The sequence below is a fragment of the Caretta caretta genome, chromosome 2 (genome assembly GCF_965140235.1).
Source record: "Caretta caretta isolate rCarCar2 chromosome 2, rCarCar1.hap1, whole genome shotgun sequence".
Lineage (NCBI taxonomy): Eukaryota > Metazoa > Chordata > Testudines > Cheloniidae > Caretta > Caretta caretta.
Genome location: NC_134207.1, coordinates 57,804,178 through 57,822,504, shown reverse-complemented (window position 1 = coordinate 57,822,504; position 18,327 = coordinate 57,804,178). Strand labels below are relative to the sequence as shown.

The window sequence follows — 18,327 nt, the reverse complement described above, 5'->3', positions numbered from 1 at the left end:
GAAAAGTTTAGATGACACAAATTGGGGTGAGTGCTAAATAATGAGGATAAGTCACTGATTCATGGTGGTATTGATCACTTGGTAAGGCAGACCCAAGCAAAGAGAATCATAGGACTAGAAGGGACCTTGAGATCATCTAGTACAGTCCCCTGCACTTATGGCAGAACTAAGTATTACCTAGAACATTCGTGACTGGTGTTTGTCTAACCTGCTCTTAAAAATCTCCAATGACAGAGATTTCACAGCCTCCCTAGGCAATTTATTCTCATGCTTAACACTCTGACAGGAAGTTTTTTCCTAACGTCCAACCTAAACCTCCCTTGCTGCAATTTAAGCCCATTGCTTCTTGTCCTATCCTCAGAGGTTAAGAAGAACAATTCTTCTCCCTCCTCCTTGTAATAACCTTTTATGTACTTGAAAATTGATTATCATGCCCCATCTCAGTCTTCTTTTTTTCAGACTTAAAATACCCAACTTTTTCAGTCTTCCCTCATAGGTCATTTTTTTTCTAGGTCATTTTTTTCAATCATTTTTGTTGCTCTTCTCTGGACTTTCTCCAATTTGTCCACTTCTTTCCTGAAATGTGGTGCCCAGACCTGGACACAATACTCCAGTTGAGGCCTAATCAGCGCAGAGTAGAGCGGAAGAATTATTTCTCGTGTCTTGCTTACAACACTCATGTTAATACATCCCAGAATGATGATCGCTCTTTTTTTTTTTTCTCAATGTTACATTGTTTACTCATATTTAGCTTGTGGTCCACTATGACCCCCAGATACCTTTCTGCAGTACTGCTTCCTAGGCAGTTATTTCTGAGTTTGTATGTGTGCAACTGATTTGTTCCTTCCTAAATGGAGTACTTTGCCTTTGTCCTTCATTTGTCCATGAATTTCATCCTATTTACTTCAGACCATTTCTCCAGTTTGTCCAGAACATTTTGAATTTTAATCCTATCCTCCAAAGCACTTGCAACCCCTCCCAGCTTGGTATCATCCGCAAACTTTATAAGTGTACTCTCTTTGCCATTATCTAAATCACTGAAGATATTGAACAGAACCGGACCCAGAACTGATCCCTGTGGGACCCCACTTGTTATGCCCTTCCAGCATGACTGTGAACAACCGGTAATTACTCTCTAGTACTTTCCAGCCAGTTTTGCACCCACCTTAGTAGTTCCATCTAGGTTGCATTCCCTAGTTTGTTTGAGAAGACCATGCAAGACAGTTTCAAAAGCTTTACTAAAGTGAAGCTATACCACGTCAACTGTTTTTTTCCCCCTCATCCACAAGGCTTATTACCCTGTCAAAGAAAGATATCAAGTTGGTTTGACATGATTTGTTGTCGACAAATCCATGCTGTTACTTATCACCTTATTTTCTTCTAGATGTTTGCAAATTCATTGCTTAATTATTTGCTCCATTATCTTTCCAGGTACAGAAGTTAAGCTGACTGGTCTGTAATTCCCTGGGTTGTCCTTATTTCCCTTTTTATAGATTGGCACTGTATTTACCCTTTTCCAGTCTTCTGGAATCTCTCCGGTCTTCCATGACTTTTCAGCTCCTCGAGTATTCTAGGATGCATTTCATCAGGCCCTGGTGACTTGAAGAACATCTAATTTGTCTAAGTAATTTTTAACTTGTTCTTTTCCTATTTTAGCCTCTGATCCTACCTCATTTTCACTGGCATTCACTATGTTAGATGTCCAATCACCACCAATCTTCTTGATGAAAACTGAATCAAAGAAGTCATTAAGCATCTCTGCCATTTCCACATTTTGTGTTTTTTTTCCCCCCCCCTCATTGAGTAATGGTCCTACTCTGTCCTTGGTCTTCCTCTTGCTTTTAATGTATTTGTAGAATGTTTTCTTGTTACCCTTTATGTCTCTAGTTAGTTTGATCTCATTTTGTGCCTTATCCTTTCTAATTTTGTCCCTATATACTTGTGTTATTTGTTTATATTCATTCTTTGTAATTTGACCTAGTTTCCACTTTTTGTAGGACTTTTTTTTATTTTTAGATCCTTGAAGATCTCCTGGTTAAATCATACTTGCCATACTTCCTATCTTTCCTACACAGTGGGGTAGTTTGCTCTTGTGCCCTTAATGTCTCTTTGAAAAACTGCCAATTGTCTTCAGTTGGTTTTCCCCTTAGACTTGCTTCCCATGGGATCTTACCTACCAACTCCCTGAGTTTGCTAAAGTCTGCCTTCTTGAAATCCACTGTCTTTATTTTGCTGTTCTCTCTCCTACCATTCCTTAGAATCATGAACTTTATCATATCATGATCACTTTCACGCAAGCTGCCTTCCACTTTCAAATTCTCAACCAGTTCCTCCCTATTTGTCAAAATCAAATCTAGAACAGTGTCTCCCCTAGCAGCTTTCTCTACCTTCTGAAATAAACTGTCTCCAATACATTCCAAGAACTTGTTGGATAATCTGTGCCCTGCTGTGTTATTTTCCCAACAGCAGTCTGAGTAGTTGAAATCCCCCATCACCAAGTCCTATGGTTTGGGTGATTTTGTTAGTTGTTTTTTTTAAAAAAAAAAAAAGCATTATCTAGCTCTTCTTTGTAGTTAGGTGGTCTGTAGCAAACCCCTACCATGACATCACCCTTGTTTTTTACCCTTTATCCTTACCCAGAGACTTTCAACAAGTCTGTCTTCTATTTCCATCTCAACCTCAGTCCAAGTGTATACATTTTAATATATAAGGCAACACCTCCTCCCTTTTTTCCCTGCTTGTCCTTCCTGAGCAAGTTGTACCCTTCTATACCAATATTTCAGTCATGCATATTATCCCACCTCATTTCTGTGTTGCTAACTATGTCATAGTTGTGTTTGTTTACTAGCATTTTGAGTTCTTCCTGCTTATTCCCCATACTTCTCACATTAGTATACAGACCTCTAAGATACTAAGAAATGTGCATTTTTAATAGGCTAAATGTAAATATAGATCTAGGAACAAAGAATATAGGCCATACTTATTCAATGGGGGTGAACTCTATCTTGGGAAGCAGTGACTCTGAAAAAGATTTAGGGGTTGTAGTGGACAAATAGCTAAGCATGAGCTCTCAGTGATCCTGTGGCCAAAAAGGCTAATGTTCAATAATATCTATAGCTGCCTAGACTTGGCTGAGATGGGGCACAGGATTTGAACTGAGATACAGTACTAGTTCCTCAATTGTCCACTTTAAGCACTTCTAGTGGATTAATGGTGAGGGTAACTTTTCTCACATGTAAACAGAGCATAGTAGCCTGCCTACTGTGGAGCAGGGTCCATACCTCTGATAGTGAAGGGTGCCTTGTAAGAGATGAAGAGGTAAGAACTGAAACTACTCACGTTGGAGACATTCAATCTTTTTAATTACAAAAAAGAGAAAAAAGGTAGCTTGGAGTGTAGTCAGCAGCAAGAAGATCTATCTTAATATCTGGGTACAGGGCAAACATACTCAACCAGAATGGCTCCTAAAGTCTTGTCTTTTTAAAAATTCGATTAAGGTTCAGCAAGCAAGTACAGCAGAAAAGTAGAGTTCTTGTGACTTCACAAAGTGTTAAACTGATTTAAAGATGTTCATGGGTGGTGTTCTTCAAAGTTCTCTTTCCAACTTTTATGTAAAAATAAAACTATGCACAACAGGACATGAACATTGTTCCACTTGCCGAACTTTCTTCCATGTTCCTTGGCACCGAAGGTTACCAACAGCTTGCCAATGGAGAACTTTATTTCTGAAATGTGACAGTAAATTATTTTTCTTTTTTTAAAAATAATTGAATGTAGGTTTTCAAATACTTTCTTTGAACTATAAACTTTACTTTTACTACAGTGCTAGATTCAATGTTTTTAGTAAATAACACTGACAGCTCAGACTTGATTAGGAATGTTTTGTTTTGAAGGCTAGATAAATTAATCTTATTCCTTATATTATAAACTCTCTGGAGCAGGGCCTTTCTCTGTACAGTGCCCATCTCATTACGGGTGACTGAACACTACCATAATATACATGTTAGTATATACTAAGTATTTTAGTTTGAATGATTAGAATACAAAATTGGATTAAAATCTGTTCCAAATAGTAGATGATTTTGAATCCATTTGGTTAACCACGTTGGCTGTATGGCATTTGATGGGGTAATGTGCTATCCTCTAACTGCTAGAGCTTGGGATCAAATTCAGATTACAGCACTGGCCCTTTAAAAAGTGTGGTAGGCCTACAGTATCATCAAGTTCTGTTCAGTACAGAAGCTACACCATTCCTCCTTTTTCATAGTTCATCCGAAAGCTTTAAAATCACTACACTTGGCTGCATGACATTGGAGACATTCATCTAAAAATAAAAGGAGATGTTTAAAGTTCTAATATGTACTTGCTAAATCACTAAATAGTTTGGCCCTGGTCTCAGCAGCTACTGTAAATAAAGCATAAAGTTCTATCAGAAAGCCTAATGTAATGAATTTAGGCCTGGAAGAAGGGTTCCTTCTAGGCCAGGGCAGAATGGAGAAATCATCTCAGCTACTGCAGCTGGTCAGTGTGAGCTATTTCAGTTCAGCTTTTACATTGCTTTTTCACAATTTCACTTCTCTTTAGCCACTGCCTAAACCCTGAGCATTCTTACATTCTCTCGTGTGATCCAGCGGAATAGAAGGTAAGTGAAATCAGAGCTTGGTGTTTTATATTAAAACTACTTAACAAAAAGCATTCAGACTCCTAAAATTGAAATATATCTTCCATCCTTACCCATCAGCACCCAGGCCATCTCCAGAACAACGATGGTTGCCAGTATTCATAGCTGGAGGCTGGCAAGCTACACACACAGTATACCCCTCTCGTAGATACTGCATCCAGCGGGCATATGGCCGATTCTCCACAGTGCAATGGTGAGAGAGTGATTCAGTTTTAAATTCCACACAATATCTGCATGGGGGTGGGGGAAAAAATAGTACCACTTTAACTGGCTTTAGTATTGATGAGCATAACTTTGTCAGACATTAGGATGTGAATCGCTTTTATGCCATATCCGTGCATCATGCAAAAAGTATTAGTGATACAGAGCTTAGGAAAGAGATTCCTGAACAGTGGCTAAGTTGCACACCCTTTCAGCCTCGACCAAATGATGGACCTTGGTTCTGACATTTGATGCACAGCCCAAACACCACATAATGTTCAAAGTTTCTTTATATTAGGATGAAACACTTTAGTAGGATACAGTCTCCCAATCACTCTTATCTTTTACCGTTAGATTAAAAATAGAACTCAATGTATGACTAATTGTTTTCAGAATGCCTACTGGTTTCATTGGCCCAGGGTAAACCGAGTAGGATAGAGCATTCGAGACAGTGACAGAGCTGAGTAGATCAGATCTGTGAGCTACATAATTGTACAGCTTCTGGCACGCAGCCCTAATAGAGCAGCCCTTGGGACTAGAACTTTCTGCCAATTTTGTTTATGCAGCAATCTGTGTATAATTTCTCAGGCTACTCATAGTTACAGATTTACTTGACTTTGTGTTAGCTTTATTTATTTATTTTTTAAAAAAAGCAGTCACTCTACAAAATTTTCCATGACCTCAATAAATGTCTAGTTCAGGATAGTTAGCAAATAAAATAATGACCTGGACTGACACAGAAAATAAAATGCTGTACAGGAGAAAAATTAGGTATGTGGTTATTTAAGGCTGTCTGCTGCCCTTAAATTATTCCATATCAAATTAAATGGTTCTGTGTAGATACTTTCTACTTAACAAGAGGACCAAAATGTACATGTGAGAGATTACCCAGCTTCCTCTGTATCTGAAGACCACAGTGGAGAGACAGCTTTCCTTTTTCTTTCCTTACTGTATTCAGAGGTAGTTATGAAAGCAGGAACTGGGGGGAAAAATAGTTAGAATGAGAACACAACCTTTGTGAAATAAGGCAGATATCTAATCTATATTTTATTTATAGCATCAATTATGTTGTCTTTATTAGAGAAATGATGGCTTATTAAAGATGTCCGAGATGGAAGTCACTGATTCATTGAAAACACTTACAGCCTGAGCAAACTTTTCTACTCAACCCTACCAGTGTCCCTCTATTCCAGAATGAGGAATAAGTGCAGTCTAGTCTCTGAGATAGCCCCAGTCTACACTACGGGATTAGGTCAAATTTAGCTGCGTTAGGTCGATTTTAAAATGAATATGTCTACACAACCACCCCTGTTCAGTCAACCTAAAGGGCTCTTAAAATTGACTTCTGTACTCCTCCCTGGCGAGGGAAGTTGCGCTAAAGTCGACCTTGCTGGGTCAAATTTAGGGTAGTGCAGATGCAATTCGACGGTATTGGCCTCCAGGAGCTATCCCAGAGTGCTCCAATGTGACCGCTCTGGACAGTACTTTCAACTCCGATGCACTAGCCAGGTACACAGTAAAAGCCCCAGGAAATTTTGAATTTTATTTCCTGTTTGGTCAGCGTGGCGAGCTCAGCAGCACAGGTGACCATGCAGTCCCCCCAGAATTGCAAATGAGCTCCAGCATGAAGCGAAAGGGAGACACTGGATCTAATTGCTGTATGGGGAGAAAAATCTGTGCAGGTCGAACTCTGATCAAAAAGAAGAAATACTAATATATATGCCAAAATCGCACAGGGCATGGTGGAGAGAGGCTACAACAGGGACACACAGCAGTGCCACGTGAAAGTTAAGGAGCTCAGGTAAAAGACAAAGGAGGCAAATGGTCGCTCCGGGTCAGAGTCCCATACATGCTGCTTCTATGGTCAGTTGCATAGTATTCTAGGGGGAGACCCTATCACTACCCCACCACTGTCCGTGGACACCTGCAAGGGGGGATTCTCACGCAACATGGAGGAGGATTTTGGGGAGGAGGAGAATGCGCAGCAGGCAAGCAGTGAATCCATTCTCCCCGGCAGCCAGGACCTTTTCATCTCCCTGGAGCCAATACCCTCCCTAGGCGGGATCCATGACCCTGAAGCTAGAGAAGGCAGCTCTGGTGAGTGCACATTTGTAACTACAGTACCAGGTTAAAAGCAATAGTGTTTAATGTTTGATTTTCCATGAAGAATTGGGATGCATTCGCAGCCAATACAGCTACTGGAAAAGTCTGATAACGTATCTGGGGATGGAGTGGGAATCCTCCAGGGACATCTCCGTGAAGCTCTTCAGAAGGTACTCTGAAAGCCTTTGCAGAAGGCTTCTGGGGAGGGCTGCCTTATTTCATCCTCCACAGTAGGACACTTTACCACGTCAAGCACAAAGCATGGCAGCGAATGGTCCTGGGTTTTGGTCGCATTCAAGCAACATTCGGTCTTTATCTTTCTGTGTTAACCTCAGGAGAGTGAGATCATTCATGGTCACCTGGTTGAAATAGGGGAATTTTTGTAATGCAACAGTAAAAGGACCCCGATCATGTTGGGTTGTTTGTGCTTGGCTAAAAGGGATCATCTCGGAGAATAGCCACGCGGCGGGGGGAGGGGTGAAGGGATCATCCCAGAGAATAGCCATGCGGTGGGATGGGAGGAGGTGTTTGCTGCACATCCACCCGAAAACCACAACCCTCCTTTTAAATGTGAAACCCAGCTGGCATTGCTTGCTATGGGAAAGGATGGCACTGCAGTTTGAAACTATTCCCACATGTTATGAAGGCGGAAGAAGCCAACCCCGCGTACCAAAAGGCTTACCATGGCTGCCTGGAAACCGAATTCTGTTGCCCAGCCATGTGTGATGTGTCACCATACCGGCAGGCGCTCAATATAAAAGGCAAAATGCAACCTTGTACTGAAAGCACATGTGCTGTCTGCTGTGAATTGCTTGATTCTCTGTGAAAGAGTCTCCCTTTTGTTCTCAAAAATGTATCGTCTTAAATCTTAATCTCCCTTTTTATCTCCCCCCAGGTGCAAATGTGTCTATGCTCCCCCTATCATCTCCATCCCTGAGGTTATTGCAGATTGGAAGGTGGAAAAAAAAAAACGCACTCGCGATGACCTGTTTTCCGAGTTCATGCAGTCCTCCCACACTGATAGGGCATAGCTTAATGCATGGACTCATTCAGTGGCAGAGGCCAGGAAAGCATTAAGTGAGCGCAAACAGCAGAGGCAGGAGGCAATGCTGAGGCTAATGGGGGAGCAAACGGGCATGATGAAGCATCTGCTGGAGCTGCAGGAAAGCCAACAAGAGCACAGACCCCCGCTGCATCCATTGTATAACCACTTGCCCTCCTCCCCAAGTTCCATATCCTCCTCTCTCAGATGCCCAAGAACGCGGAGGCGGGAGGCTCCGGGCCCCCAGCCACTCCATTCAGAGGATGGCCCAAGCAACAGAAGGCTGTCATTCAAACAGTTTTGATTTGTAGTGTAGCTACAATAAGCAATGTGGCCTTGTCCTTCCCTCCTCCCGCACCGCACCCCACCTGGGCTACCTTGTCAGTTATCTCCCTTTTTTAAAAAAATTAATAAAGAAAGAATGCATGGTTTCAAAACAATAGTTACTTTATTTCCTTGGCCAGCTGTGATCGAAGGGGGGAAGGGTGGTTGGCTTACAGGGAATTAAAATCAACAAAGGAGGCAGGTTTGCAGCAAGGAGAAATACACACAGCTGTCACACCGTAGCCTGGCCAGTCGTGAAACTGGTTTTCAAAGCCTCTCTGATGCGCAGTGCGCCTAGCTGTGCTCTTCTAATCGCCCTGGTGTCTAGCTACTCAAAATCAATTGCCAGGTGATTTGCCTCAACTTCCCACCCCACCATAAACATCTCCCCTTTGCTCTCACAGATATTATGGAGCACAGAGCAAGCAGCAATAACAGTGGGAATATTGGTTGCGTTGAGGTCTAACCTAGTCAGCAAACAGCACCAGCAAGCTTTTAAATGTCCAAAGGCGCATTCTACACTTGCTCAGCCTATAGTTGAACTGCTCCTTACTACTGTCCAGGCTGATGGGAACAAGGGCTAGGCTGGGTCCCCAAGGATAACTACTGGCATTTCAACATCCCCAGGGGTAATTTTCTGGTCTGGGAAGGAAGTCCCTTCTTGAAACTGCTCTAACAGCCCTGAGTTCCTAAATATGCGAGCTTCATGCACCTTTCCCAGCCATCCCACGTGAAACATCCCTTGTGATCCGCCAGTGCTTGCAGCACCATTGAGAAGTACCCCTTGCAGTTTATGTACTGGTTGGCAAGGTGGTCTGGTGCCAAGATAGGGATATTGCCCCATCACAGTTAGAGAACCCCATTGCAGCAAAGCCAACCAGTATGACCTGCACATTTCCCAGAATCACTACCCTTGTTAGCAGAACGTCAGAGATTGCATTGGCTACTTGGATCACAGCAGTCCCCACAGTAGACTTGCCCACTCCAAATTGATTCCCGACTGACCGGTAGCAGTAAGGTGTTGCAAGCTTCCACAGGGCTATCGCCATTTGCTTCTCAACTGTCAGGGCAGCTCTCATCTTGGTATTCCTGCACTTCAGGGCAGGGGGAAAGCAACTCACAAAGTTCAAGGAAAGTGGCCTTATGCATGCGAAAGTTTCGCAGCCACTGCGAATCATCCCATACCTGCAACACTATGTGGTCCCCTCAGTCTGTGCTTGTTAGCCGGGCCCAGAATCGGCATTCCACTGTATCAACCAGCCCCACTGCTGCCATGATGTCCCAATTGCCACAGCCCGTGCTTTCAGAAACGTTTGTGTCCATGTCTTCATCACAATCATCCTCGTGCTGGCGTCTCTTAGCCCGGTTCTGCACATACTCCAGGATAATGCGCAAGGTGTTTACAATGCTCACAACAGCAGCGGTGAGCTGAGTGGGCACCATGATTGCCGTGGTATGGCATCTGCATGGGTAACCCAGGAAAAAAGGCGCAAAACTATTGTGTGCCGTTGTTTTCACAGAGGGAGGGAGGAGCGACTGACGACGTACCCAAAACCATCCTCGACAATGTTTTTGCCCCAACAGGCATTGGGAGCTTAACCCAGAATTCTAATGGGCAGCAGAGACTGCGGGAACTGTGGGATAGCTACCCACAGAACACCACTCTGTAAGTCGATGCTAGCCACGGTATTGAGGACACACTCCGCCGACTTAATGCGCTTAGTGGGGACATACACAATCAACTGTATAAAATTGATTTTTAAAAATCGACTTCTATAAAATCGACCTAATTTCGTAGTACAGACATATCCTTAGATTGTGATCTCCATTTTGTAACCTTCATTTTCAATTAGACCTCCATTTTGTGTTATGTGCTAACTGCCTAAAAAAAGGGGAGGCAGATCTACGCTACAGAATTACTTTGGTATAACTACGTCCCTGAGGGATGTGAATAATCCACATCCCTGAGCGACAGTTATACTAACCGAAGCACAGGTGTAGACAGCACTATGCCAGAAGGAGAGCTTTTCCCACTGACATAGCTACCACCTACGGGACAGCTCTCTCCTGTCAGCATATAGCGTCTTCATTAAAGTGCTACAGTAGCGCAGCTGCCCCAATGCAGTGTTTTAAGTGTAGACCTATAAAAGTTATGAAGTATTCCAGTCAGCTACTTGCCCGGAAAAATGCTTGACACATCATTGAAAGACAGTCTCTGAGAAGCCATCAAGACAACAATTTAGGGCCATTGACTGTCTCTCAACTTCTGGCCCATGCACCTGGTATGGAACAAGGTTCGGTAACGTTTGGCACCCAGCCTGTCAGCATGAAGCCGCTGGTGGGCCAGGCTGGTTTGTTTATGTGGAGCGTCCCCAGGCACTGAGCACCGCAGCTTCCACTGGCCGCAATTCGCCGTTCCCGGCCAATGGGAGCTGCAGAAAGCAGTGGCTAGCACATTCCTTGGCCTGTGCCGCTTCCCGCAACTCCCATTGGCCAGGAACAGCGAACCGCGGCCCATGGGAGCTAAGGGGCTCCGTGCCTGCCGACACTCCACATAAACAAACTGGCCCGCCAGCGGCTTTACCCTGATGGGCCGGGTACCAAAGGTTGGCAACCCCTGGTATGGAACAACAAATTTTCAACACAGGAACTTGGAGAGGGAAAGGGACAAGGCTGCCAATGGCCATATGGCCAAAAGAAGAGAGTCAGGGTTTGTCTACATTTGAAACACTGCTGCAGCACTTCAGTGTGGACACTCACTACGGCAATGGGTGGGGTTCTCCTGATGACTTTTGACTCAGAAGGGGTGAGATCTCAGGACTTTTATTTTGGACAGTTCTGTACTTGCTAGTGCCTTTTAATAGTACAGTGACTGTGGCTAAGAAATTCTGTGGCTAAGCCTGTGTTCCTTGCTTTCACACTGTCCCCAAAGGGGTTAAACTAGAAGTCAAAATGCCCCCAGCTAGGTAGAACTCTGGGGGAGTGTATGTGAGCAACTGAGGGCTTGGGAGCTTCAGAGACTATCATACTTCCCAACATTCCCAGTGGCTAAAGGGGACAAGTCCTGCCCCTGGGGAGTGGAAAGCCTGGGTTTTGGGGGGATGGGTGCTGCCCCTGAGGAATGGGAAGCCCTAGTGGGGAGTTGCAGAGCAAGCCCATCCTGCACTCACCCCACAGCAGCAGCTTCTGTCGTGTGGGTCCAACTGGGTTGACTCCCACTCCAGGCATTGCGACCTGGTCCCTGGCACAGGGAGTTTCAGTGCTGTTCACATTTGGCCTGTCCCCTGGATGAGGGGGCAGCTGGGCCAAATTTTAGTGAGTGGCACTGCTGGACTAGGGTGACTGGATTGTGAAGTCCCACATTCCAAGGAAGGGCTCAAACAAGAGGTCAGCCTACAAGTGCACCCTAGAGATGCAGAACAGTGACTAGACTACCCAGACCCAGGGGGCCTGAGCATGTGTGATCCAGCAGCTGGGTCCACTTACAACAGACTGATGATCATCCAGAAGGGGCACTGGGCCAAGATGTAACGGTTTCCATGCCCATTCAGTCCTAGCAAATAAACTGCCAATTGTGCCAACTGGAACTGGATTTTTTTTCTTTTTTGGTGCTGCTATGGGCACCTATTAAGTAGGAACTGGATTGACACAAATTCATTTCATATAAGCCACTAACCTGGCATCTGATACCATGAAAACCACACATCCTCATTTTGTTTGGACAGCCACATGTGCAAGTCAATGAATCGCATGCCTGAGTACCCAATTTGTTGCAAGAACACATGCACATTCATATTGTTGGTGCATAGATTGGAAAAAACCTTTGAAAAATTGCTTCTAACCTTCTACAAAGACAAGGAAACATAGCAGCTTAACTTCCTTTGTATCTCCAGTTCAGCTACAAAGGCCTTCATTTGCTTCTGCCTCTACTCTGTTCCCATTTCCACAAGTATGGAATGGGTAAATAATTGTTTTCATCTGTTCACAAGGCAGGGGTAGTCAATCCAGATGCAGGACTTCTGTATCCTATGCCTCCCCAGCCCTGCATGCAGGTCAGTTATTTTCCTGCTTTACTGCAAGCAGCTGAAGTTTGCTTGTGTCTAAGATGCCACCTTCTTCCATGCCTAAAAGAGGCTCCAGACTGTCACAGAACAGGAGTACAAAGGAAAGAGCCAGGCGAGAAGGGCTTAAAATGTCATTCTTGTGTCCCTCCCCCTGCAACCTTTTGGCAGCAGGCTTTTTCTGCACCCCCCCCCTCTCTCTCTCTCTCTCTCTCTCTCTCTCTCTCTCACACACACACACACACTCTCTACCTTTCATGTAAGTGCAAAAGCCAGGCCTGAGCCACAGGGTGCATGATTCTGAAGAAGACCCACATTCCAGCAGCTTCCTATGGATTATAGACACCAGCAGGACAGGTCCCAAGGGATTTTTAGGAGGACTGGGGCTCAAAAGGACTTCTGGGAGGTAGGGGGATGCTGTCTCTAGAACTACCCTAACCCCTCTATTTTCATGAGAGTTCTTTCATCTTGGAGCCATAGCAAAGATAAACTGGGCTTCTGCTGCCTCCCTTGCAAAGGATCCTTTTACCTCACAGCTAAGACAATTTTCCTTCTTTAGTAAGGGAGCTCCTGGCTCTACCATGACCTATTGATCCTAGAGGTAAGAAAAGCCTTGTCCTTCATTTTCCCTTCTTGAAGAACCTCCCAAAGGCAGTGAGCTAGATTTGGATCTGGATCACCGAACTGTCCCTCTCATTGTAAAAATACCCTCAGAAGGTCACTTGAGAGGAATAGGGTTCCGTGGTCACGCACACAACAAAAATGTCATGGTCTCCAATGGAGCAGCGAGACTCCCTATTTTCTTCCCAAGGCAGCTTCTCTGGGGTGATTCTGCTTACCTCCCTCTCTGTTGGGAAGATGGTGGAAATAAAGTTAGCACTCTTGATTCAACAGTAACTTACTCAGGCACTGCAGGTTGAACACTGACTTCCATAAACTGTGGTTGTCCCACCAGAAGGTGGATTTATTGGTGGCTTTCCATTTTAAGCCCATGCACCTACTTTTGGAGGCTAACCTCCTTTTGTGATTCCATGTACAGGTAAGTAGAAGGGGCAGTTATTTAACAATGTACATGGAAGTGGCACTCAGACAGCTACTATAATCTATGCCTCATACGCCTCTAGAGTGGCCATCCCAATGGCTCATGAAGATCTGAGGGGGAAAAGCCATTTGCTTCAAGCTGCCCTTTATGGTATGTAGGAACCTCTTGAAGTACCTCATCTCAGTTGAATCCCCTCAACAACCCATATCAAGCTTCCATTTTCCTTTGGAGCCAACTTAGGTGCTTCTGCACTGGCTCAGAGAGCTCTCTGGATCTGTCTCTGGGATGGGGATATTTCCTCCAAGCTTTGTTTCCTCACTCTTCCCTTTCAGGGTCCCAGCTGTTTGGAGATATGTTGGATACGGTCTTGGAGCATCCAGTTAGGAGTGCCAGTTTTGTATGTCTGACACATTAGTGCAAGTGCTTAAAGGAGTACATTGTAAGATGGGTTTAAAAACTATTGAGTGGCCTAAGTCAGGAAAGTGAAGGGGAACATGTAGTTGTAGTTCTTTGTACAATAAACTCCTTGTAAACACTTCCAATAATAATATATCTTCTGTCATTTAGGTGAGGTGCATTCACCTTATACACATTGTTTCCTTTTTATTGGGGCTGATGCTGCAAGATGTTAGGAGCCTCCTATGAGATGTGGAGCTTTCCTAACTGTCACCGAAATCCAAACCTGGCCCAAAATGTCCAAGTAAATATTTAAGTCAGAAAGAATAAGCAGCTATGAAATTATATGAAAGTAAAAGATAAAGTTTTAAAAGGGAGGTCTGAGGACCAGAAGAAGAGCTCTGTGAAGCTCAAAGCTTGTCCCCATCCACCAACAGAAGTTGGTCCAATAAAAGATATTACCTCACCCACCTTGTCTCTCTCAAAGTTTTAAAATGCATTTGTACTATGTAGACTGTAACTGCAACTTATTGTCATCAATGCCTGGAGGGTGTGGGGGACGACTATTAAGTGGTGACAAAAGACATCAGGGCAATTCAAATAAATCAGAGTGACAGTACCGTATTCATGTCCGCAGTCCTGCCCCTGGTAAGTCAAGTATTCCAGGCAGCCAGACTTCTCTTCAAGTAGGGGGCAAGGTTCCCCACCATTTTTAGGTTCCTGCTTCACATAGCGCCTACGCATTCGCAAATTAGGCTTACACTGCTCTGCACAGCCACTCCAGTGACTCCACTCCCCAACGATGCACGGAAGAGCTACAAAGCAATATTTGAATATTACTAGCAGTCAATACCACTATCGTATTACAGTAGCACCCTCTAACAACTCTAATATTAAGGCCCTCTGGGAATGCTCCTTTACTGAGGGGTTTAAGATGAAACTTTCTCTTTGGGAAGATTATTCCATAGTTGCCCGCTTCAGGGTTTCTTTCACGTTTCTCTAAATCATCTGGTGCTGGCCATGCTGGAGACAGGATACTAGACTAGAAGGACCTGTGGTCTGATTTAGTATGGCGATTCCTGTATTGCTAAATTTGGTTTAAAGGAGGAGAGAAATAAAACGTAAAACAGCGGAGTTAGGGGGCATATGCTCTTCACCCCCTCCCTCCTTGGAGTTACCGGTTTCCCATTTTTATAATCTTTTTTTTCAAGATGACCTTGCTGCTGGTAACTTATTCCCAAAGTTGGTAGAAATTCTGCCTCCACTTTGTTTTCCTTTTGTTTATGTTGGGTGGTCCCTGTTTGCTGTGCATGACACTAGGTCAAATTGCCTTGTAATAACACTTTTCCTCTTGATTCACCTCAGACTATTGTATAAGAATATATATTATTGAGATCCCCTTTTAATCATTTCCCAAAGAACACAGTTCAAATTTCTCTAACCCTTTTTGACTGATGTGCCTAGATTCTACTGTTACTGTAGATTTAGATTAGTGTAATTCCAATGACATTACTCTAATATAACTGAGAGCAGGGGGTGAGTGGAATTTATTTTAATTTCTGTACACTTTGGTTACCCCTTCTCTGCCTTCATGTCCTTTTCCTTTTCACAATTTAGTGACAATTCACAAGGTGATGCACAAAATTACAAATCTGGCCCCACAAGTTCCCTTAGATAACAATAGAATATTTTACACTACCTTAAATTTGTCAACGTTTCCCATTATTATTAAGCACCACGCTGGAGCCAATACTGTCCCTAGAAATTGCGCCTCTGTATTTCAAAGGCCACATACCCCTAACAATAAACACTCTTTGACATGCTGCCACTTGTTCTTTCTTTGGGTTTTGAGGGGGAAAGTGTCAGTGACAGTTTGAGTGATAGAGGGAGGAGGAACTCCAAGCAGGCACTATTCTTTAGTTGGGGAAAAGATGCATGGAGGCAGACACAGGCCTGGCCTACACTTAAAATTTAGCTTGACATAGCTATGGTGCTCGGTAGTGTGAAAAATTCACACCCCTCAATGCTATAGCTATAGTGACCTAAGCCCTGGTGTAGACACAGCTAGGTCAATGGACGAATGCTTCTGTTGCCCTAGCTGCCATCACCCAGGGAGATGGTGTTTTGACACTGATGGGAAAAAACCTTCTGTCAGTGTAAGCTGTGCCTACAATACAGGGTTATGCCAGCATAGATATGGCACCCTAGCCATGCCGCTATAGTCCCCATAGAGTAGACGTGGCCACAGACTACTGTATTCCTAGTCTGTTACTTCCAAGAATCATCACTTTTGAACAGACACTGAATGGCAAAAGCAACAAAGTGAAGCAGCTTAAGGCAAGAGGTTTGAAAATAGCAACACTGGTAAACCAAAGTTCTATGAATTCCAATGTTAAGAATTTCTGTTTAATCCAAAATGCCTCTGGGTCCCTCCAGACTGTAAACAGGCTATTGTATTTTGACATCATATTGCAAATCTCAATTTTACAAGCTTTGGTGCCATCTAAGACCGTTAAACATCAGACTTGACCAATAATAATCGTTAGGACACTGTACTTCCATAGTATCTTCCATCCACGAAGCTCAAAGCTCCACAAACTTTATTAATGAACAAGGCAGTGAATGTGTAAATGCCTCCACAAGTACCTGTTAAGTGACACAAGCTAGGGTATGATAGCAATACCGGATTCCATTTTTTAAATAAAATTGTATAAACATATTCCTTAATTTCTTTATCACTTTCACATAATACCTCTTATGCATGCTTCTTTGCATGGAAATTTTGTTCTTACTGAAAGGCTCCTACAATACAGATATTCTACAAGAGCTTTGTTTTGATAGTTTGTTTTGTTTGTTAGGCCATTTTATTTGTCTTAGATAAAGGTGCACTAAGGGTTGTCTGAAGAAGTTCTGATTTTGATCTAGTTCTGTTAATATAAATATGAAGACTTGATATCACTAAATTTACTGGAGACAAAATACTTATCACTTATATAATGCCTGTCATCTTAGATTCCAAAGTCCTTTGTCATTCCATTTTACAGATGGGAAAATGGAGGCACAGAGAATTAAAGTCACACATAGGTCATATAGTTAATGGCCAGTTCTCATGCACAAATTCACGAATGCCTTGTGAATCATACGTGGAAGTGTTCACACAGATCCACTTCAAACCTTTCCAAAAGCATCTTCTGGGGGAAAAAGAGCCATTGTTTTGAAAGCAGATTTTGATTCAGAAGAAAAATTGTTTTTCAAAGCAATTCCCTCAGAATTGTAGGAATACCATTCAATAAATAGCACATATGCCACGTTTTCACAGAACGCTTATAAATCCTGTTGTGTTTGTATGTCCTACCTCAAACCAGACTAATACAGTCTTTACTTTTCCAAGGTTCTAGTGGAGTTCATTTTTCACCAGGTAAAATGAGTTTATGGCATAGAAATATTGTCTGAGAAGAAATACCAGAACATGCTCAACTCAGTGGCGATTTCAATCAAAGAAAAAAGGAAAACACTGTTCAATTAGATAAGACTTTTGTTTTGTATTATACAGAATTCTTCTGACACCTGCTGGAATGTTTAGCCCAAGTATGGCCTTTCATACTTTTTATGCCTCCGTATAGATATATTGGATGGATCAGGCAGCCCTCTGAATCAGTGCAGGCTGTAAAGGCTGGACCATAAGACCTCATGTTGATCACTTGAGAAAAAGCCTTTCAGGGTGAAAGTGCTTGTGATATGTAGAAGATGGAATTTAGGTGATACACTAACGAGCTTTTAAATTTTCAAAGGTCACTCAATGATAGTGCCTGCAGAAATTCTCAGTAATGGATCTGTTATATCTGATTCTTCCAAACTATCTCTTTCTTTATCTGCAATGCTTCCTTCTCTGGATGCATCCACTAAGGATTACATCTTCCTTGCATCTCTCCTCTATATTAACATGATAAGCTTCTTTCTGCTCTATATTTTCCCTTTCCCTTGGATTTCTCATTCAAATTTTGACAAAACAGTAGCTCTGTCTTGTTTTACCTGTAAAAGCACGGACAACAGATCAGAAAAGATGTCCCTGGTGGATACAGATACTCTGCAAGCTGCCTGAAAGAAAAGTTTTAGCAGCTTGTTTCCCAGATTCCAGAAGCAGGTCATGGATACATTATCCCAGGGTAAGAAACTGCCTAATGAAGAGATCTTTGCTTTGTTTGCCCTTTAACAGCCATCTTACATTAGACAAACCCACACCAGCGTGACACACTGGCATGAGTTCAGCTTTCCATGGCCTCATCTCACCGAGACACTGAGAGTTACAGATTTCGAAAACTGTGCCTGTATGGCCTGCTGCATATTTATTTGTTAAATTGTCATAATGGATTGTATAGGTCTTTAAATTCTGTTCATGAGATGATTATGTACATTACCAGAAATGTCCCGCGGATAATGGGCTTTTAACTGATGCAAATATCTTCTGTGACTGAGT

The 18,327-nt window shown here is 43.1% G+C and overlaps 1 protein-coding gene across 1 annotated transcript in view; it reads right to left on the bottom strand.

Moving 5' to 3' along the window:
- Positions 1 to 3,345: 3,345 nt before the first annotated feature.
- SBSPON (somatomedin B and thrombospondin type 1 domain containing) overlaps positions 3,346 to 18,327 on the bottom strand; it is a 26,874-nt gene continuing 11,892 nt past the window's right edge. The window contains exons 2-5 of the mRNA XM_075125117.1: positions 14,471 to 14,665; positions 5,771 to 5,861; positions 4,735 to 4,911; positions 3,346 to 3,725 (exon numbers count right to left, since the gene is read on the bottom strand). Of these exons, the coding sequence (XP_074981218.1) occupies positions 3,608 to 3,725; positions 4,735 to 4,911; positions 5,771 to 5,861; positions 14,471 to 14,665 (581 nt within the window). The 3' untranslated portion in view covers positions 3,346 to 3,607. The remainder of the gene's footprint in view (positions 3,726 to 4,734; positions 4,912 to 5,770; positions 5,862 to 14,470; positions 14,666 to 18,327) is intronic.